We start from the raw sequence: 23494 nt of genomic DNA on the forward strand, positions 1-23494 counted from the left end.
TTGGGGATGGGGATGGAAAATGGGAAATGTTTACTATTATATGAAAGGTGTTTTAGAGAGGAGTGAAAATGGGTTTGGGGAGGGGCAAGGTGGGGTTTAAAGTGGGACATACTAATGTAAGTACCAACGCACCATTGCTATTCTACACTTCTAAAGTCATGAAGTCACTGTGACCCAAAAGGTTACTAAACAATAATAAATGTCCTCTAACCCAGGCTTCGAGTAGGTCTAGAGCCCTGAAACCGGTCCTAGGATGCTTGTTTCCAGTCCAGGGAGGACCTGGCTTGGCAGTTCGGGCTGGACTGTTCCCATGAGGAATAGGGTCAAGACTGATTTGCATATGGCTGGGTCCAAACTGGGGTGGCATGGTGAGCAAAAGAACGATGGATTAAACCCAGATCTGTGACTGGGATGAGTGTTTGCATTGTTCAGTACTCCGTCCATCATCCCGTTTGTGTTGCTAGAACCACTCATGGCCAATAACAGGTATTGCAACTCATTCCCCTGGAAATTAACGGAGACAGGGACTTAAATTATTCCAACATTTAACATATAAGCAGTTATAGTTAAAGTTAGTTCAAGTAACTATAACACGCCCTAAGGTAACTATAACTCGCACTCCCACCATGGACATTTTTTTCTTCAGTAGTTTGACAGCTAATGTTTCATTGATGTTTTTATTAACATTTTAAAAGTTGTCATGAGTGCTGTAATATCTGGGGTAATTAGCAGTGCATGGCGAGGATGTGAGTTATAGTTACCTTAGGGCGTGAGTTATAGCTACTTGAAATGAGTGTCAGAGTGCATCTATGAGTGAATGAATTACTGTGTGAAGGAGTCTGAAAATGTTTTGTTTCAGCATTATTTGTGAATTAGTCGTCACATTTTATGGGACGGGCCGCACTGAGCATTGCAATGTTTTTGCAAATACTGCGCATAATAAAAAAATCCTTTAAAACTCACAATTTTACCCTCATATCATCCCCTTGGGTCAGGGTACCTCCACCCTGACCCCTTACACCACTTTTTAATTTATTTGTCAGCCCCGGGGACTGTGTCCCCAAACCTAAAACAGTGACCGCAACTTTCTGCTCAGGTTGCGTCCAGCCAATCACAGCATACCTAGTGGCGTGTGCATTCGTGATTTCCCCCCCGAGCATCGTGAATTCGTTATGATGGATCCGTGGCCGTAGATATAAACATTTATTTTCCCCTTCATTACCTTGAAAACTGTTGAACTGATTTACACCAAATAAAAACAAAAAGCACAATCTGCAGAACAAAATCTAGCTTATCTCCAGATTTGGTGTAATTCCGTCCAGCGGTTCAGGCTGTAGTCGTGTTCAATTCTCCTATGGGTATTAACATGGGAAATGCACTTTTTTGACTCCCCCCTTTCTTTTCCCCGCTTGACTGATCACCCTGAAACTCTTCATATGCAACAAGACTCACCGGCACACTTTTCGAAACATTTGGTGAAGATTCGTCAAACGATGACCTACTGGTGACTGCCAGCAGGTTTGATATGAATGCAGTTAGATATATACACGCACATATATGATTTAGAAATTGAGGAATTGAGGGATGGAGGACAGTATGTCAAGGTGGCAGAGGACAGGACCTCTGCCACCCTGAGATTCCGGCCAGCACAATGGTTCCCTTCAAGGTATGAAAGGCTGATTATAATGGCTCTTCACCAATACTTTTTTGTTTTCCAGAAAGCAGAAGTTGTTTCTAAAAAAACAAAAAAATATTGACCCCCCCGCCACCCACCTTAGGAGTTTTCTCTTGTGGTGTTAGAGTCATTATTGTTTTTTCCTGTCCCTTACCAGCAGGCTTTTCCAAGCGGTGGCGGAAAGACAAATAAAATATCACATCGTCTTCTCTAAATAAAGTGGGTGAATTGATGGGTTTACTTCCATACCTCCTGCTCTGTCATGCTGTTTTAGCAAACTTTCCATGAACGTAACTAATAGGGGCTTCTCCAGCGGAAATATTACGGTCCGTCCCTCTCTAAATGAGACAGGCATACCACAACACTCTAAATCAGCAGTTAAATATTTCATAATTTTATATTTTTTAATGTAATACTTAATACATTCTTCAAAATCATTTCAACTATTTTAAAAACATTTTAATGCAAAGGTAAATTATCTTTAATTCATATAAAGTACACAACTTCAAATGTAATTTCTAAAAAATAATTCAATATTAAATGTTAGTGAAGGTGTTTTTGATAAACAAAATATACATATTACTCATTATATTTATATTATATTAGAAACATTTAATTGGATGAGTTAACTTACTGCAACATTTTATTTAATTAGTGCTGGATCAAGAAAACATTTACAAATGGCAGAGATATCTGCCAATGTGTGAAAAGTTACTGTCAGTAAGTTTACCCTTGTTAAATTCTGTTTTAGAAATCTCCAACTTCCGATTTCTGGGGTAGAGAACTATAGGCCTCCAGATATGTGTAAACATTCCATCAGAAATGGTGAATAGTGAAAACATGTAGACATACATAAGTGCAAGAGTATATTTACATGTGAGTAAACCTACACATGTAAATTTACCTTTGAGAATAGGAACAAGAGAGCATTCGCAAGGATCTACCAGACAAGATGAGCTAACAAAGATCCCCTTCACTTTACAATGACCAGGTGGGGGGGGGGGGGCATGATGCATGTCTCCCTTAAGACATCTGGGACATAGCACTCAGGGTGGTGAAGCAGGGGTGTTCATCTGGAGGGAATAACATGAAGGAATTAACACATTAGTCTTTAGACCCAACTGCTCGCCCCCACCACACATACACTGCTTGTGTAGTCCTATAATTTGTATCTCCCATATCTTGTAAATCATATTGCTATGCAATAAGGAGAGAAAAGAAACAGGAGAAGGAGTCTGCTTGCTGCCTTAGAGAATAATGAGGCCTTGCAGCCTAGATGTGCAAAGTTGTTTTCAAAGTGTCAGGCCAGATGTCTTCTTGAGGTCCAAAAAATAAAATCTAGGACATGATTGACCATGATGGAAGAAATCATCAAACCAGTTGGACCAATTCATCAAATCTCATTCAATCTGGCACTTGTCTAGTCTGCTTAGGTTGTACAGAAGTCTGTATCCGCCCCTCCACATTCATAGGTGAAGCTTGGATCCCCAAGAATAGGTCCTCAACTTCTAGGACTACTGGGAGTTTCCATAAAGGACTTTTGCAACTTTTTAAAAAGTTTCCACTGGACATTTTGGCTGTGGCCTTGTAGCAGAGAAGTTCAGAAGTCTGTCACCCAGAATTCGTGACTGGGGTCAGCCCTAAAATTCTGGAAATTTGGAAGCATTGGATTGAACTAACTTGCATCGTATCATACTCTTCTTCTGCTCGGGCAGCTTGTGAGGCAGAGCAGTTTGGTGGTAGATGATTTTCATATTCATCGACAAAATTGCATTCATTTTTAATAATGCAAATATATTAATATTGACCTTGGCTTCCACAGTGGCTTCCATTGCCAGGTTTTTCAATAAGAATTCAAAATGTCTGATTCTGTTTGGCAAATAGCCATTGTTATATCATTTTTAACTATTCATTCTAAATGCTTGTAAGTATTTAAGTCTTCTAAGTAATTGCCTCTGTCCCAGCTGTCAGCTTGTGTGAAGCAGAGCAGTTTGCTGATAACTGATTATCGTTTTTGGTGCAATAATGGCCTCCAATGTCAATTTTTTGATAATACAAGTAAATTAACATGGATTTTGTTTTTCACATTTGTTTCCGCGGCCGCATTGTGCATTTTCAGTAAAAAGTCATAACGTATGATTCCTTTGAACAGCAGTAGGTAAACATTACCTATTTTTAATAAACTGCTTTGGGTATTTTACAGTTTGATTCTTGCTTTTAATCTTCTTTGGGTGCTGGTAAAATGCTTTACATGTATTTTCTCTGAGAGAGGCCTGTGACTTTCAGCCACTGCTACCTGGTTTGATCAGAGGCTTCCTCACTGAAAACTTCTTTTTACCCCTTAGAGACTTAGAGCCTGATTATAAGTTTGGCGGGTGGACAATCGGCCTGCCAGACCCGTGGGGAGGAGACCGCACCCTAGGAATGTGCACTCTTTGCTGTAGCACACAGTGCGCATCCCGAGGGTGTTGAGCATGGGGGCCCCTGCAATGCCCACGACATGGTCTTGGGCAGTGCAGGGGCCTCCCTGTGGCCCCCAGCACTGCCTTTATGCCAGCCTTTTTATGTCATAGGTCCCGCCATGAAAAGGCGGAAAGGGAAGTTGTGATCAGCACGGCAGTGCTGAACTGAGCACCGCCGTCGCTGACCATGACTTAGACCGCCGCCAACCCATCAGGTTTCCCTGATTCTGGTGATGGCAGGGGTCCGACTGCCAGGGTCCTAATCTGGGGGTCAGACCACAAGGAGTGCAGCAGTCCGACCTCTACTATGAGTTTGGCGGTCACAAGACCGGCAAACTCGTAATTAGGCCCATAATTTTTTTATGGGTGCTCATCCATGGATCTTCCCCTAGATAATAATCTTGGTTCTTAGAACTCCGATCGCCAAGCAAAAAATAGGATTCCTGAAATGTTTATGTTGGATCACCTTTCATATTTTATGGATAAGGGATTCTTATTTTATTAGAAGTGCTCCATGCCCCATGCAAAATAATCACCAGGATTTTCATGCTGCCTTTTGTGTTAGAGTGACAGGAGCAGTTTCCATCTTCCTGAGGCTCAGGAAAACTGATGGTATTCCCTGATTTCTAGGGTAGGTGAGACGTTGGCTTCCAGCAACTCTGACTGGTTGACCCAACAACCATCCTTCCACCTGAGCAGGCTTGTAAAATCAGTTGGCAAATATCACTGTCTGATCCTTACATGTCAAGGATTTGGCAAGCCACCCGCAGTGCAGGGCAACGTTTAGGCATTTGGCTGGCAAATTACTGTTAAAGCATTCATATCACATAATTATTTCTATTATATTTACATCAGTAAAGCTACAGGTGTAAGCTGCTTTCCTTAGAACTTTGTACACAGTACAGTCGAGTTTTATTTCTAGATTTGTTAAATGATTTCTTCCCAGATGAAATCATGGAATTTCTTTAAACAGTAAATTGCAGTGCATAGATTAAGGGGGTCATTCTGACCCTGGCGGCCGGTGGCCGCCAGGGCCACCGACCACGGGAGCACCGCCAACAGGCTGGCGGTGCTCCCACGAGCATTCTGACCGCGGCGGTTCAGCCGCGGTCAGAAGCGGAAAGTCGGCAGTCTCCCGCCGACTTTCCGCTGCTCGGGGGAATCCTCCATGGCGGCGGAGTGCGCTCCACCGCCATGAGGATTCAGACACCCCCTACCGCCATCCTGTTCATGGCGTGAAACCCGCCATGAACAGGATGGCGGTAGGGGGTGCCGCGGGGCCCCTGGGGGCCCCTGCAGTGCCCATGCCAACGGCATGGGCACTGCAGGGGCCCCCGTAAGAGGGCCCCAAAAAGTATTTCAGTGTCTGCTTTGCAGACACTGAAATACGCGACGGGTGCAACTGCACCCGTCGCACCCCTGCAACTACGCCGGCTCAATTCTGAGCCGCCGTCCTCGTTGCAGAGGCATTTCCTCTGGGCCGGCGGGCGCTCTTTTGGAGAGCGCCCGCCGGCCCAGAGGAAATGTGTGAATGGCCGCCGCGGTCTTTTGACCGCGGTGCGGTCATTTGGCGGCGGGACTATGGCGGACGGCGGCCGTCCGCCATAGTCAGAATCAGGCCCTAAATGTCTTTGTAAGCAGGACTGTAACAAAGTGCAATACATGGGTGAATTGCAGATGACCCTAATGCCTGTGTGTTTATACACTTAGGGTTTGATTATCAGTTTGGCTGTCTTGCGATCACCAAACTTGCGGTGGCAGTCAGAGCGACACACTCCTGGCAGTCTGACTGCCAGATTACGACCCTTGCGGTCGGACCACCACGGGATCACCACCACTGCCAGAATTAGGGATGCTGATCACAACTTCCTTTTCTGCCAGCCTTTTAATGGTGGAGTTCCCACCATGAAGAGGCTGATGGAAAGGCAGTGGTGGGGTCCACAAGGGGGGTGCCCTACACTGCACACAACCATTTGTGGGCAGTGCAGGGGTCCCCCTGCCCAGCACCATCGGAATGTGCACTGTCTGCACATTCTGAGGGAGTGCACATTCTGAGGGAGCTGAGGGCACCCTCTGTGCAGCAGCATTGGCCTCTGCCCCCCTGAGGATCCGAGGCCAATGGCGCTGCACTGTTTCCACCGACTTGACCAGCATAAACCTCCTAATATGGAGGTTTCCGCCAGTCAGCCAGGTGGAAACATTGTAATTGGGCTGGGGGGAGACCTCCACCTCTGCTGTGGTCTCCTCATCAGGCTCTTTGATTTTTCCACTATGCCCATCACATTTTCAAACTGTGTATTATATTTGCAGGGTTTGCACTCCCTGTTTTGATTAATTGGCTTGTTTAATTATTTGATCCATTAATTGATAACGTTATTTATTAAACAGTTATTATTTATTTGATACGTTTGTTTACTAAATGAGTTTTAGTTTGGGGAAGATATAAATCGATTAATTCTTTGGTGTGCTTTCTTTATGCAGTTGTGTTACTATCTTGTATTAATTTACTTTTGCTTTTTTGAGGACTGTATAGCCATTCCTCTTTCCAATAGAGGGATTAATGATGCCCACTACCTTCAGAGGGCTTTCAGTACTTTACATTTCAGGGATCAGTCGAACAAATAATTAATTGAATAGCTGCAATATCTATTTTACTTTTTGTGTACAGCCCGTCACTAGGAAGTCACAGACAAGTACAATCTCAGTATTTAATGTATATTAGCTACATTAAAGTTGGCTATTGTCAACTATGTATGTGAAATTCTGCTGTAATGATGTAGGCAGTGTAATTGTTCTGAACACTAAAGTCCCAATGATTCGTATGCCAATCTCTACATTTTTTGTGCTTTTTGGATTCAATTACAGGCATTAGCTTAGAAAATAAATGATTAGAATAGATTCTGTTTTGAAACAGATGACCAAGGTTTGCTAAAAATTTGACAGGAAAGTTAATAGTTAGGCCCACCAGACAGTCTTCCAGAGCTTGAAGATGTTCTAAAATGGTACTTTTCTACTTCACATGGATGGTGCTATCTGATTGCTCGCTAGCAACTTTAACTGGCAATTAGCAATGTTCATGAGTTAAAAATACTTTTCTCATCTTGCAGCTCCTACTTTACTCAGCTGATGAAAGGCAGCGTTTATGCAAATTTGAAGCAGAGAAGTAGGCTAATATTTCATATATTTTTTTCTAAAAGAAAAGCAATGACAAATATTTGTGGTATGAGGAGAATGGGCCTTTCTATGACAGTACGAATTATTTCGTCATGCAAGGAAGTTCCCATATGTAGATGCATTTTAGTAGACACGACACAGTAATCAGACTCAGTAGAATTGTGGCAAAGGTAACGGATATTTCAATTGCTGACATGTTTACTGCTGTCATTAATATTCATCATTATTTTATTACAGAACACAATAACTTAACATCTCGAAATTCTAAATGTTTTTGTTCAGTCCTTTATGTTTTATTACTTACTTTCTATTAATCTGAAGCTGCTGAACTATCCATAGAACCATTACATGTCTTTCATTATTAACATAAAGCTCATATTTTTAACATGTCACATGTTCTCTTCCTTTATATACTGACTGATGTATTGAGGTTGTATGCCATCTCTCTCTTTCTCGAGTTAAAGAAATTTAAGTCATTCTGATCAGGAATCATATCTCGTCCGCTGTGACTTTTGTCATAAAACGTGTGTTTGTATATGTGTGTGTTTTGAGTAGCTCATATGCAAATTTAAATCTTGAGAAGACAAGCTGTATATTTTATTTTCATTTGTGACAATATCCCTGATGTAAGCCTTAATTTATATTTTCTAAGAACCAGGGATTTCTTGAATAAGACTTGGTGGAAGTAAGGTAGAAAAGGAGTCTTCTGTAACCAGAGTCCTTCTCCCTTTGGTGCTCCGATGGAATGTCTTGCAATCCTCCTTGGTTTACCCACAATGTACCCTGTAAACTGCAAGGTTACACACTAAATGCAGTGAAAATCTCAGTGGGAGCAAAGGCAGTTTTCAACACTGATTCTGGTCAGCAATACTATAACAAGGGAATTCTACTCAGAACATACTCACACTGCTCTCTTAGTTTGGTATCCTGTTGTCAATAGAATGCTGGTCCTTGGATCTGAAGCAGATGTACTTTGATTGTATATATGCTATTAGAGCAATTGGAGGATATCTTGCTCCTTCCTTTACTACTCCCTCAAAGGTTCCTAGAGGTTGTCTGTAGTCCTAGAGACTAGTGTTCATTTGTTGTAAAGAGATTGATTTTCTCTAGCAAAGTACAGCAGATCTCTGCATCTTGTAATGGAATGGGATATTAGATTTGTTACAGTCCTTAACCCCCAAAGGAATATCAACATTTACATCAAGTCAGTGATACGGTCAGAAAAGAGGAGAGTCTGAATTAGCTTTCGAGTCTCACTTTATTTCTACTAGGTGGCAGTGATCACCCTAACAAGAGAGCAAAGAAACTGCATGGAGCAGTTGCTGGTTCAAACTATAGGCACATAGCGGAACAAGATAAGCCCCAAACCCATCAAGATGACTGCCCTAGCATCCCGTCATAAGCAATGGGAAGTAGTCAGGGAAGAAAGGGAGCTCCAGGGAGAGCTAGACTATAATCGTAAAAAGCATTTACTCCTGCACTGTCTCCACATGCACACAATATCTTCACATAAAGAAAACCACTTACTGTGGGAAGAGTAGCTATAGTGGCCACCACCTGAAAAGAGACCCTGGGACAATCATCACACAAATACTGTACTACTTTCAAAAGCAGGGTCCTTGCCCATATTCAAGTTAAACCTTCAGCAAAAATAAGAGGTACTATGGGAAGATGGAACTATCACAACCTATCTAATGTTTAGGCGTGTTACCTTGGGAGCTCATAGTTTCTACATCCCATGTGATTCCATGATGACATCTCTTGCAATGTCTCTTGAGCACAAAAATAGTAATGTTGCTGGCGACCATTTATAAAATTGCATGAGCCTGAAATGTATAATTGGCATTGTGATACTGCTTGTTTTTATAGGTGAATAGCTTTCACACTGCAGATAATCCTGGAGACTCTCTTAGTGCTTAAAAAAATAGCTTAAGAGATAAAAATGTCAAGTTGATATTAGGTGCAGTGCTTCACATGGTTTGGAGCTCCCAAATGTGGAATACAAGCACTTATTGCTTACTAGAGGACTGCTGCCTGCACTTATTAGCACATTGGCAAAATGTGAAAAGTGATGGTTCTTGCATTATATAAGATTTGCTTAGAACGGAATAACTGCTGATTGTGTTCAGGTAATATTGAAACTAATTGTTTACAGCTCCACCTACAGAACATGCATGCCATTATAAGTTAGATATAGAATTAAAATGATACATTAATATGCTGCAATAATTTGATCAGGCAAGTGTCCTTTGTGGATTTCTGTAACTAATATGATTGTGTCTTCTCCTTTTGTTAGTGTTTTGTTATGAAAGGAGCAAAGCCATAATTAACAAGTGCAGGATGAAAAGATGGCGCAGCCACGGCTTGTACCACCAGGACCTGACAGCTTCCGCTACTTTACCAGAGAGTCTCTTGCGGCGATCGAGAAGCACATTGCCGAAGACAAAGCAAAGAAACCCAAACAGAATGAAAGACCTGATGATGAAGATGGCCCAAAGCCAAATAGTGACTTGGAAGCAGGGAAATCACTGCCATTTATTTATGGAGATATACCTCAAGGAATGGTTTCCACGCCCTTGGTGGACCTGGATCCCTACTACAGCAATCAGAAAGTGAGTGCTAGAAATAGCTTCCAATAAATGTGTTGTTGAGTGCTTAACAAATGGGTTCAAAAGGTGTGTTTGAGAAATTAACACAATTTCACCAAAAGTGTTATTAATAATTTGAAGCAATGTTCTAATTACATTTGATTAAAATATTTTTTCTTGTTTTTATTGTATAATTTTCATACTTTGCAAGCTATATTTTTACTAGTTACATGATCCATTCAAGGGGACTAATTTAGAGTTTGGCGGATGGGTTACTCCATCACAAAAAAGACATGTATCCTGTTGGTCTTATTACAAGAAAGGATATAATGCACATGTAATAAGACAAACAAGATAGCAGTCACATTTATGACAGAGTAACCAGTCCACCATTGACTTCAACATTGAATCAGGCCTTTAGTCAATTTTTACTTTCCTTTTTACATGCACAACATATGTTATATCAACAGAACAAAAATATTTTGATTATTTATATATTGTATACATTTTAACAGTTCAAATCTTGTCTCTACATTGGTACAGCAGTGACAGGTACACACACAGCATGTGATACAAAGATTCGCAATATAGGAAGACAGAAAACTGCCCACAATATATTTACAGTCTTGGGGTCATATTTATACTTTGTTTGCGCCGGATTTGTGTCATTTTTTTAATGCAAATCCAGAGCAAACTTAACTCCATATTTATACTTTGGCGCTAGACCCGTCTAGCGCCAAATTTAGGGGGTTTCAGTTATTTTTTTACTGTGGAAATCTACCTTGCGTTAATGAGATGCAAGGTAGGCATTCCAGGGCAAAAAATAACTCTAAGGCCTTTGTGCCTTATTTATACTCCTGTGCAAAAATTACACCTGGGATGGGGAGGGCCTTAAAAAATGACTCTAAACCAGTTTAGAGTAATTTTTTAACGCCTGGGCCAGGGCAGGCGTTAAAGGACCTGCGGGCTCATTTCCATGATCTCTGACCATGGAAGCAGTCCACTGGTGCCCTTCCCTGCCCCCAGGGACACCCCTTGCCACCCTTGCCCACCCCTGGAGGACACCCATGGATGGGGGGTCCCATCTACGGTAAGTAGAGGTAAGTATTTTTGTTTTATTTTTTTAAGTGGCATACATGCCATTGTGCCCAATGGCCATGCCCAGGGGACAGGGTCCCCTGGGCTTGGCCATTGGGCGGGGGGCATGACTCCTGTCTTTGCTAAGACAGGAGTCATTTCCATGGGGTTTGTGCATCAAAAAATGACGCTAGTCAGGTTTGAGTCAATATTTTTTACTCTAACCTGACTTGCACCATTCTTTGATGCACAACCACCATTCTTCCCTATGCCTCAGCTGCCCGGTTAGAGTAATTTATTTTGATGCTAACCAGGCCGCAGCGCCGACTAACATCATTCCATAAATAAGGCGCCCGGCTGGTGCGTTGGAATGGCGTTAGCCAGCTGTAAACTTTTTGACGCAAATCTGCGCTAGCGTTGATTTGCGTCAAAAAGTATAAATATGGGCCTTGGTATTTTAATCTGCGGAACTCACACAAGCCATGCATCAATCTTGCCCCGACTTGTGCATTATGAATGCTTTCTAAATCTTCCTGTTTATTAAGTAATTTGTTTTCTCCATTTTCCATCCAAATGTACTTCTCCCATACACAATCACTGTCGCCTGCAAGCCACTATCCCTGTGATGGCATTCAATCATAGTGAGTTGTAATTTGTGACTTACCGGTGGATATTGATGAGGTAACTTGGATTGGGACCCACTATATTTCAAAATTGAACCGACCTGCTATTACATAGATCGGTCGTCAAAATTCCTTTCTATTCACAAAAAATCTGTGTGCTATTTGTGACCACTTTTTACAAATGCTAATCTCACACATCAGGCCCAAAATTCTATAGTAAAAGTATCTCAATTTTTCAGTCACTTTTAGTTTACAGGGCATGACTGATACCTCAACATCACCTCCTCAGAACATTTCTGGACATGGGAAGAAACACCCTGAAGGACAAAGGCCCTTCCTCACTAAAAGAGGAAAGTCTACCCAAGGGCTTTTGACTCATGCTGGCACCCGGGGAAAGGAACTGCTCCACTTATACTCTACATTACAGAGCATGATTTCTACCTGCTGCTTTTGGCCGGTGGAATTGTGCTTGGGTTTTACTACATCTGGTAATACTGGGTGTAATACTGGATGTAGAAAAATGTAGACATTTATAATCCAGTTTTAGCCAGAAATGGTCATTCACTGTTGGCATGATAATTACTGCTTCACTATAACATGCAATTTCAAAGGGTTCCAGGACTTTTCAAAACAGGGCATTCACTGACCCGTGTTTTAAGCAATGTCTGTTATTTAGTAAATTCCCCAAATGTGAATAACTTGCACAGTTCACTCATAGATATTTTTGCCAGTTTTTTCAGGTACCACCTAAAATAAAATGACAAGGGGTCAGTCTCTTCTCCTCTCCGCAGCCTGCGCCCCCAAATTGAGTCCTTTTTCCTTTTTACCTGGGTTTTTCTACAGATGTTCTTCCCTCCTGTCTCTCCGATGGGATACATTTTCTTTAAGGTTCTGCTATTGGCCCTTCCCGTCCCTGTTCTTCCCCCAGGTTAAAGAGCTGACTCTCTCTCTGTTGCCATTTTGATAGATGTGGACCCCATCTCCACTGCCTAGGAGTACTTGTTCCCACTTCTAGGAGCTCCCGGCTCGGCGTGGCAATACTCCATCCCCGTCATCACAGAGGATTTGCCTCCCGCTCTATACTCCTCTCTTCTGTCAACATACTCCCACCACTCAACTATCAGCAGGCCCTATCAGAACTATAGCGTCCTGAGGCAGCTTGCTTTGGGAGTGACTGTCTTCATCTGCCACCTACGCACAGATGCAGACCCTTTAACTGTTGCAAAGCTGCCAACTTCTTCCCTGCCTTATCCAGTCTGGTCATGGAAAGGACTTCAGATGCAGCTGCCCTAACTTGTCTTCTTTCCATCTTCACCAGCCTGATCCTGGATGCAAGTCCACCATCTCCCAAAAGTGCTGATCCCTTGCTGCAGACAGCAATCACAAGTGTGACAGTACAGTGTGCCCCTTATCGTTGACCATCCACGCTGCATGGCTCAGCCCCTCAATTTCTCGCTGAACCTTGCCTGGACGACATCCAGCGCCTAAGTTCGCACACCACCTAATATCTGTTTGGGCCCCCTCGCTCTACCCTAGATTCCTTTCTGTTCACTCTACTTAACCTTTATTTTGGGCCACTTCTGTTTTTGTGTTTAGGGATTAGTGACGTCACACCCTTTGTCTTTTCTAAGGATACTCAACATTAATCTTTTTCTTTTTTTACCTCTGTCTCCCGTTTGTGTCAATAGTTTTTTTCTTAACTGGTTGCCTTCGGACCCCTTTTAGTTTATTTTTAGTTTACGGGGTTCCCTCTGCCCCCACCTGACTCCACTTCTCTCTTTTTCTTATTTTGCTACCAGCATCTGCAGTGGTGTCTAATTCCACGACGTGGTGCGGGTGGGAAAAAGAGCGCATGCAGCAGTCTGCATACTGTTTGGAAAGAATAGGGAGCGGAAGTAAATATTTCAGAAACTCTTCTACATTCTCACACACTCAATAGTCTCTGTTATTATGTGTTAATGCCGTAGCCTACTGCTCTACCAGCAAATATCACATAGCTCCTGTGGTTTAACAGTATTTGAAATGAAATGGAAGCATATGTTGGTAAGTAATTAAATGTATTTACTGTAAGAGTGTATGCTGCTCAGGCCTGGAACAGCACAGATTATCGTGAATTAATTTGTTTGGCTGCCATAACTAGACCGATCTTTTGCAATCTGCATTGCAGCATATTGCTCAGTCCAACATGTCATTAATCTGTGCCAAAATGAGCGTGTCTCTAGGGTCCTTTAGAAATGTAAATGGACTGCTGCTCATACTGCTTATCACACAAGTTACATATAGTTTCGTGCTGTGAAGAATGAAGATTGTTTAGTTTGACGATTCTGGCTCTTTCTAAATGTTGTTTTATCTTATGCTTGCTTTACAGACATTTATAGTATTAAACAGAGGGAAGGCAATCTTCCGCTTCAGTGCCACTTCTGCCTTGTACATTTTAAATCCTTTCAATCCGGTTAGAAAAGTAGCTATTAAAATTTTGGTACATTCATATCCTTTTCAAGTATTTGGCATTAAATGTGTGTGTATTACAGTGCATATTTTACGTGAAAGAAATTACGTTTTGCATATGCTACATTTGTTCATGTATTTAAAAATGTAGTGTTTGTATGTTCTATATTCCTTGGCAAGCCTGATTCCTTACTTCATGTTTTGCACACTGGATCTACTTAGTGGTGAATGTCATCTTGGTGCATTGCTTTTAAATCACACCAGCTGCCAGGTCTCACAACAATGAGTCAAAACAATGTAACATCCTAAGTGTACTGTACCATGTACACTTTACAAGACTGCTGGAGAGGTAGGAGTTTAAAAAGATTTACTCTAGAGGTGACCCTCTCGACGAGAAGCATCAGTTACACCCATAAAAATCAAACGATGACCTTCTGCAAGAAAGAAGTGTATATGCTTTTTTGGAATACCCTTCAGCTGAGCTCAGCCCGAATTTATTCAATATTTTATAATTTCAATGAAGTTGATATAATTTAATTCACCACTGGGCTTTTCAGCCTGCTAGAACTATGTGCTGCAAATATGAGTTAAAAAGCACTTTCCATCCACATTTATAATTTAATGTCTTATTATATTTTATTTAGATGGCGATATGTCCTCTCACAGAGGCTGCTTGGAAAGCATGCAAAATCTGAAATCACTCATCAGGTTTTAGAAGAATGCTAACCTATTACTCAACAGCATGCACTGTCCTCAAATACAGTTTCTGATTACATCAAAATGTAGCTTCTACTGTAAAAACATCTAATTCACCAAAAATAACTATTGCATAAAATATATTGATTGTCACCTGCACCTTGACCTTTCAATAGGTTTTAAAAGATAGGTTTCAAAACATGGCAATATGGCTTAATGATTTTACAGCTGCCACTGACGTGCAGTGATCTGTGAATAACATCATCAAGTCCTGACAAGGTTAACTCAGCCTCCAAGATTCCCAGGTTGGTAATTCCAGTCTACTATCCATACAGATTCTTTTGTCAGCCTAGCAGGGCACCTGAACACAATCATCTGCTTTATCACACTGATCAGCAGCTTTGGAAATAGAAATGTATTTTCTTTTATGCACATCACATACATGTAGTTGGACCACCAGACTTGTGTCTTAACCAGTCTAGGCCAACATCAGAAGATAAATTTGTCACATCAACAGTCTATTTAGGTGCATGTATGTACATTCATTTGGCACAATAAAAAGATGAAATTGGTTGAATATCTGTCTGACCAATTGTAACATAATCAACATTACCTAAAGTTTCCTAAATATTGCTTAAATTTCTCCATAAATTTCGTGTTCTTCCTTTATTGATTCCTAAAGTCTTTTTTCAGTTTATTTATTCTGCTGTAAATATGGGGATATAAAAAATAGGTTGTGCCAACAGATTTCTGAAAGTCTTACTATTGCAGGGTGGTTTAACTCTTTCTGACTTTAAATTGTATTATTTGGCATCACTTGGTGAATACGTTGCCCATGCACTAATCCCGTGTTACGACTTAAGGCCTCTACATACATTATTCCTGCAATAATTCTTAGTAAGGATTTTCTATGTTTAACTGATCAAGTTTACTTCGCAAACACTCAAATTTAAAACTCGTCGGAGGTTTTATGCATGCATTATTTACCTGGGTAAGATACTTTGAGGTTACAAATACACCATGTGTACTAAACTATGGGAACGTGTTACCATCTAAGTTTGAGTTAAGGATTTCTGTACAACTCCTTGGTATTTAATTTCCTTGCAGTACATGGGACAGCTACATAATAATAGCAATTTACCTTGTTTTGGAACCTTCTGTTAAAAATAAAACGCAACACACCAAGAACCTAAAAGTCCAATCAGCATTTATTGCAAAATAAACAAGCAGCGCAGCAAAATGCCAATGACAATTTGTCATTTCAACTGACCAGGGCTCTCGCTAAAAAACAGTCAGTTGGAGCACAGAGCTAAAGTTCATAGAAAATCAACCTAGTATAAATGTTTTCTCCCAATACAGGTCAATGAAGCTTAATCAAATGACAGAAACGTGTTTGTTTCAGAGAAAAATATCTAATGTATGTGTGGCAAGATCCTCCCTCTGAAGAAGCAGTGAATGGCCTTGAGGGGAAGATATCATTCATTTTTTTTTCCAAGTCTTTTTATTGAACATGGTGAGATTTGGCAGAACAGTTGGCCACCCAAGTGGGTGGGCATGTACATACATATATATTTACTTATACAGTAAAACAGTAAAACAGACATGGGTTTACTGTGTGGTAGTGTGTCAAAAGAACTGTGCCACATAAGTAGCGATCACTGTGGTTACATTTCGTGTGGGGTGGTAAGATTTAACCCTTCTCTTCTTAAGGGACATATGGATGCATTTAATTATGTATATATGCCTGCATACATTGGGTACTCATTGGTGCCTCATTTTGCATCACTAAACATGGTAAGGAAATATGTCAGTCGGGGGATGCCCTGGTCTTGGCCCAGTCAACACCTTTTATGGGGGAGCAATGTCATAAATAGTGATCCGTGTGTACGGCGGCTTCTACTGCCCCTTTTAACGTAGCAAGCAAGACATGTAAGTGATTCCTATCAGGGTACAGACAACCCGAGGATAGAGGGGAGTCATTTGACTGTCTAATACCATGTGGTATATACGCAATTCAAGGTGGGTGGGTGTCATTTTTGGCCTCCATGGTGACAATAACAGCGTCCCAAATTTCAGACCCTCCCTGGGTTAATCCCCTGTATTGTAGCTGATGTAATGTGTGCGCCTCTGCGTAGGAGCATTGTATCAGGTCACGCAACCAGTCCCGGAGTATGTGGAGCATTCCAGTGAGTCCCTATTAGGTGCTTAAACACTATGAAGGCCAAATCAATAAACCTGTGTAACTGTTTATCCCCTTTGGCATGATGGCGTAGGCCTAGCAGGCATAATTCTGTTTCCGTATGTAGCGTATAATCTGTAATATCGGCTATGGTGTCAGTAATGCGTTGCCATGCTATGACTAGTGGGGGACACGCCCATACCATGTGGTAAAAATCTGCTGATGGCTGTGCACATCTAGGACACACCAAGTCCAAGCCAGGGTACATTTGTTTTATGCGGGCTGGAGACAAATAAGAGTGATGCACGTAATTGAACTGAGTGTAGTGAAGTCTGGTGTTGCGAGAAACATTTTTGACAGCGGATAATGCCGCCGTCCAGGCGTCTTGCGACAAGGGAGAGGGGAGCACCTCATCCCATCTGGCTTTGGTGCGCATCAGTTCGGGGCATACCTGAGCTAATAATATCGAGTATAATCTTGAGATTGCGCCCCTTGTGTTTCCAATCAAAAGAATCAATGTGGGCAATTGTGATTATTGTGGTTCAGCGCTACCCTGTTCCCACGTGGCTCCCAACAAGTGTTTGATTGCGCAGTATGTGATGAAGGTGCCGGCCTGAATCCCCACTGTCATCATAAGTTCGTCGAAGGACCTCAGTGTAGAGCCCCCATAGAGCTCACCTGAGTTTGCAAGGCCCGTTTCGCGCCACGGAGACACGTCATGATGCTTTATTAGAGCTTGGGCCCTAGGCAACTGAGTCCGTGGGAGCACAGGAGAATATGGCATTGGGGCACCTCTACCATGGACATATCGCTGCCAGCACAACTTTGCAGCTTCCAGTAAAATGGAGCCATGCGGTGGAGGGTGTGAGCCATCCAGCAGCCAAGTGAGCACCGAGAGCGGTGCCAGCATCTCTATTATCGCTGTACACTCCACTGAAGGGGTCTCACGAGCCATGAGGCCGGCCATTGTAACTGGGCTCCTGCATAATACAATTCGAAATTGGGCATGCCCAGTCCTCCTTTCAACTGTGGGTATTGCGTTATGGACAGCGCCACTCTGCGCCTGTCCCTGCCCCATAGTAAGTCAGTCATTATGGATTGTAAGGCCTTGAAAAAAGAGCGAGGCAGGGTAATCGGGAGCGCTGTAAAATAGTATAAAAATCTTGGGAGGATGAGCATTTTTGCGATGGGCATCCGCCCCATAGGTGACAGAGAGAGAGCTACCCAAAATGGTAAAGAGCCTCGAACTGAGTGAAGAACCCTGTCTATGTTGCCCTCTCTGAGGTCATCTATAGAATGATAGATCTGTATGCCCAAATACTTAAAAATGGTGTGGCACCACAGTAGTTGATAATTTGGAAGAACCGAGCGGAGCTCCAATGGTACAGGGAAGAGAGGAAAGATGCAAGATTTAGAACAGTTGACTCGTAGGCCAGATATGGTTGCAAAAGTGTTGAGTGTTTCCATTACCTCGACCATGGAAGTAGTATGATTACACAAATATATCAGAGCGTCATCCGCATACAGAGAGATAATATGATGTGTATTAAGTTCCAGGATCCCCCATGTAGCTGCCTGCGTGCGCAGCTTGGCCGCAAGCGGCTCCATGGCGATTGCAAAGAGTAGGGGAGACAGCAGACACCCCTGTCTGGTGCCTCTACATATTGGGAAGGCCTCCGAGATAACTTGCCCTGTTTTCACACGGGCCATGGGCTTAGCATACAATGTCTTAATCCATTGAATGTATCCAGCCCCAAATCCCATCGCTTCTAGCGTGCCGATAAGAAAGTCCCAGCTCAGCGTATCAAACGCCTTTTCTATATCCAGGGACAAGGCCACTGCATTGGTAGGGGACTCAGAGTTGGTGCTGTGTATTATACGAAGTAATCTTCTAATATTTAGGAAGGTGTTTCTACCAGGTATAAACCCTGTTTGATCCTCATGGATCAGATGCGGAAAAAAGGAAGACGTCTGTTGGCTAAAATTTTCCCCAACAACTTACAGTCTGTGTTGAGCAGGGAGAGGGGGCGATATGATCGGACATCTAGGGGGTCGCGGCCAGGCTTTGGGAGCACAACTATAAGGGCCTCATTCATCGAGTCAGGTAATTGCGCCCTATCATATGCCTCATTGAACACTTGAAGCAGCGGCTGTAGGAGATGATTGGTTTGAGATGTCAGATATTCCACTGGTAGGCCATCTGAACCAGGTGCCTTGTTGCGGGCCATCTGTGATAGCGCTGAGCGGATTTCCTCTGTACTAATTGGACCATCTAATGCGTCAGCCTGCTCAGGCTGTAAGCGTCTCTGAGGAGCTGACACTGAAAAACCAGCCATCTGCGCTGCAGGTGGAGGAGGAATGGATGAGTATAGGGACCGATAGTAATTGTAAAAGGCATCATTGATTTCTACCTGTGAATTTACTATCCGCCCTGAAATTAACTGGATTGCTCCTATGGGTGAGGGTTGAGAGGACTGTCGGACAAGCCAGGCCAGTAAGAGGCCTACCCTATCTCCCTCTGCATATTTACGTGTCATATAGTGTCTATAAACATGTTTGCTCAATCTAGTATCCGCTTCTCTGTGACTTGCCCTCAGTGATTGTAGCTCCTCTACTGTCATCTCATTGCTTGCCACTGCGATCTCCGCCTCACGCAACCGGGACTCCAGACCCGCAGTCTCCCTTATCAACACCCGTCGGACCCCCATCGAGGCAGCCATACAGTGGCCTCGAACCACCACCTTGTGGGTGTCCCATTCAATAGCACGGGTAGACGCTGTGTTATAATTTATAGAGAAGTAAGTGGATAGACACTGGGCAAGTTCAGTACAAAAGGGGGGGCAGACAGTGCTTCTACCTGTAGGCGCCACGTAGGGATCCGTGTGCGCGGCTTACCCCAAACCAGTACTGCATGTAGAGGGCTATGATCTGATATAGTGTGAGCCAGGTAGTCCGACGCATGGATTTTTTGTATTACAGCCGGCAATGTGAGAATCATGTCTATCCTGGTGTGTAGAGCGAGGACGGGGAGTAAAAGGAATATTCGTGCTGTGTCGGATGCCGCAGTTGCCAAACATCACACATACCGTTTGTCGACTTCCAGGTAGTCAGCTTGCGCAAGATACGACTGCTCGGGCAGTCGGGCGTGGTGGAAAGGACCTATCTATGTGGACGTCCATGACACAGTTAAAGTCTCCACCCCAGATGCTGCTATCTACTGCTGGATCTTGGACCAGTCCTGTTGATAATGTGTATAGAAAACCAGGTTGATTAGTGTTGGGAGCATACAGCGCCACTAGTGCCAGTGGTGCACCATCCAGGCTTCCCTCCACTACCACATATCTGCCATCAGGATCAATCCGTGTGCTAGTGACCACATAGGGCACCCCCGGAGTGATCCAGATCGCTACCCCATGAGCAAAAGATGAGGATACCGTGCCTAACAATTGCCCCTTCCAATTTGTCCGAGTTTTATCCAGAGTAGCGTCCGACAGGTGTGTTTCCTGAAGCATGGCAAAATGTACCTGGTGACGTTTTAAGTAGGCGTGTATGCGCTGCCCCCTACAAGGATTCGCCACCCCCCTTACATTCCATGTAAGCACGTTATATCTTGGAGTATGCGATTTTCCATACACAGTCATGGAAATATGGGAAGGTAGAATGGTGGGGGAGTGCAGAGATCCCAACCCACGATGACCATAAGGATTACCTGGAGCATCCTACCCCAGACACGCTCGCCCCCAAGAGCCCACAGCATACTCGCCACCCACTAGGATAAGTGTAATGTGTGGCATTGATGTAATAGTCCCATGTAAAAACAGAGGTATAACCCCATTGAAGAAAAATAAGAGAAACAACAACACTAATAAACAATAGCACTGAGTGTGCAAACACAAAACAATTCCTGCAAGCAGGCATAAGTTCGATAAGGTCCATATGGAATGGGGCATGGATGATGTAGGCCAGCTTTAGAGGTGCACATTCCCAGCCCAACGGATGGACTTACTCAACCCGCCTCACAGTGCGCCAACAGGGGAGGCCCCAGGGCGTGCCCCACTCTCCACACTCCTCATCTCTGTCAGATCTCCAATGGCACCTCCGGCCAGCCGCGTGGAAGTCTCAGGGACTCAGTACATACACAGTCAGCTAAATATAGGTGCGAGTCAAATGTCATCTGCCGAACGCGGGGTGAGAAGCGGACCCAGGAGGGAGTCTTCAGAGTCAGAATGAGATTCATTCTCAGGTTCGGTATCACCTTGCTCTAATGTCTCCGCTGGAGGATCGGCCACAAATCGCGTCATCTCACGTAGTAGCCGAGAGCGCTCCTCCGCAACCTGCTCCACAGTTGGTGTGAACCTTGAACGCGGCCGGCGTCTGCGTTTCTCCTTGGGGGACGACCATCCCTCCTCCGAGTTTTCCGAGCGTGTAGACCGGGCAAGACCCTTGGCGTGGAGCCAGGTCCAGGCATCATCTGGAGAGGTGAAGATATGCACCTTGGGCCCGTCCTGTACACGTAGTTTGGCAGGGAACAAGAGCGCATATTTGAAGTTATGTTCACAAAGGCGCTCTTTCACCTGGTAGAAGGAACTACGTTTCTTCTGGACTTCCACAGTGAAGTCTGGATAAGCTGTGGTTGATGCATTCTCAAATTGCCGTGGTCCCAACTTGCAAAACATTTGAAGTATGAGGTCTCTGTTCCGATAATTAAGCAACCTGGCTATTATGGGGCGCAGATGTGCTCCCAGTGGTGGTGGTCGGCCCAGGACTCTGTGAGCACGTTCAATCGAAAATCATTTTGGGATTTTGTCCCGTAAGACAGTCTCTGCCAGCCATTTTTCTACAAACAGTTCGGCAAAAGGGCCCTAGGCTCTCTCTGGGAACCCCACCAGGCGGATATTTTTCCATCTTGATCTACCTTCGGCATCATCGGCTCTGCGCTTCAGCCCATCCACCTCTGATGACAAACGTAGTACCTTTTCTTGTAACATTTGGACCGTTGGGGCCAGCCCAACCAGGTCCTTCTCCGCATCCGAGACCGGGTCTGCCAGCACGCGTTGGTCAGCCCTGAGTAGCCCGACATCCGCCACTACTTCTCCGATCTTTGATTCCAGGGTGGTCTTGGTTTCCACAATGGCCTGCAACACTCTCTCAAACTACGAAGTATGGTTGCGCAAAGTGAGCTCCATCAGCTGCAACGCCTGGATAGTCGCATCCTGCTCCTTAGTTGGGGCATCTGGAGCGTCCATAGCCCCGAGGGTGCTTTCGCCATCTTTGGCTTGCCCATTTTGCCCCCACAGCAGCAAAAGAGGCTGCTAGGGGAGAGCCTTCTGATGAAAACCGCCCGGATTGCATCCCTGTAGATCAATGACGTGGGAAAGAGATCATCCGGCGCTCAGGTTTTTAACTGACCACCCACAACAGCAACAGGTTTCCGCATCCATGTATCTACACTTTATTCCACTTGGTATCCCCATGGCATGTGGTGGTAAATGCAAACCACAGGATGTAGAGTTCAACTGTTCCTGCGAAGGCAAATGGAGGCGCCCAGCACTTTTTCTGCTGCTCCTTATGTTGGAGGCAAACTTTGTCCGTAGTGGGGACAGATGTTATGCCCCTCCTCGTAGGCTCAGGTAGCATAGGGGCCCAGGGCCGCACTCGTTCAGGCCAGAGACCCGGCCACTATGTAGGTTTTATCTGATCCTATGTCTTGTGGTGCGATGCTGTAGCGCGGCACCTCCGCGTTATTAGTTTCTTCCTAGCATCGTGCGTACAGCGGCCCCAAAAGGGAGCGCACCCATCTACAGGCCCCCAGGACCAATGGCAACGGGGTGGCGTGGCCCGATGTGCGCCGCCGACCAGCCGCTCACAGTGCACAGTACCTTCACACGGCCGCGCGCAGCCTGCTCAAGCCCGCCCACGACCCGGACTGGGTAAGCTCACAAAGGCTTGCGGCCGTGCCCCAGGCCTCAACTCCATCCGGTCCGATTCGGGACAAGCGCCCCTTTGCTCGGCCTTCTTAAGCGTTCACGTGCCGATCACAGCCAAGGCACCCCCAACTGCGCCAGGTCTGCGGGGAGACATGTGACCCGACGACATGGATCCGGGATCACTTATTAGCAGGAGATTTTGTACCGCCGGGATCGGACCTGCAGATTATGCAGCCACTCCGGTCGCCATCTTGGCCATGCCCCCGGAAGATATCATTCATATGTATAATAATAATACTAGCCTGATTATTCTCACAAAATCCCCCTTCCATTTGAAAACATGGTAACTTCATTGGGAAAGGTGCACAGTTCTACCCGGAGGCTTATGGCTTCTTGGCCTACTAGAGTTATGAAAAGTAACAAGCGTGTTCAGTGCCACAGAAAGCCCCGAGCTAATTTATGGTAACATCCATACATGATTCAAACATTTGTGCTGTATGTGCAATTATTAAAACAACCATATATGAGGGTACATTTGCATTGTACAGCCAACATTACATTCATTTTCATAGCCCTACCTTTCTTCAAAGAGGAGAAAGGGCAATTTACTATAGTTCAGTAAAATCTAAACTCACTATTTCCTTA

The 23494-nt window shown here is 44.0% G+C and overlaps 1 protein-coding gene across 1 annotated transcript in view; it reads left to right on the plus strand.

The window, feature by feature from the left end:
• Nucleotides 1–23494, plus strand: part of LOC138285386 (sodium channel protein type 2 subunit alpha-like) — a 745466-nt gene that overhangs the window by 92626 nt on the left and 629346 nt on the right. The window contains exons 2-3 of the mRNA XM_069225255.1: nucleotides 9608–9923; nucleotides 13968–14086. Of these exons, the coding sequence (XP_069081356.1) occupies nucleotides 9660–9923; nucleotides 13968–14086 (383 nt within the window). The 5' untranslated portion in view covers nucleotides 9608–9659. The remainder of the gene's footprint in view (nucleotides 1–9607; nucleotides 9924–13967; nucleotides 14087–23494) is intronic.

The sequence above is a fragment of the Pleurodeles waltl genome, chromosome 3_1 (assembly GCF_031143425.1).
Source record: "Pleurodeles waltl isolate 20211129_DDA chromosome 3_1, aPleWal1.hap1.20221129, whole genome shotgun sequence".
Lineage (NCBI taxonomy): Eukaryota > Metazoa > Chordata > Amphibia > Caudata > Salamandridae > Pleurodeles > Pleurodeles waltl.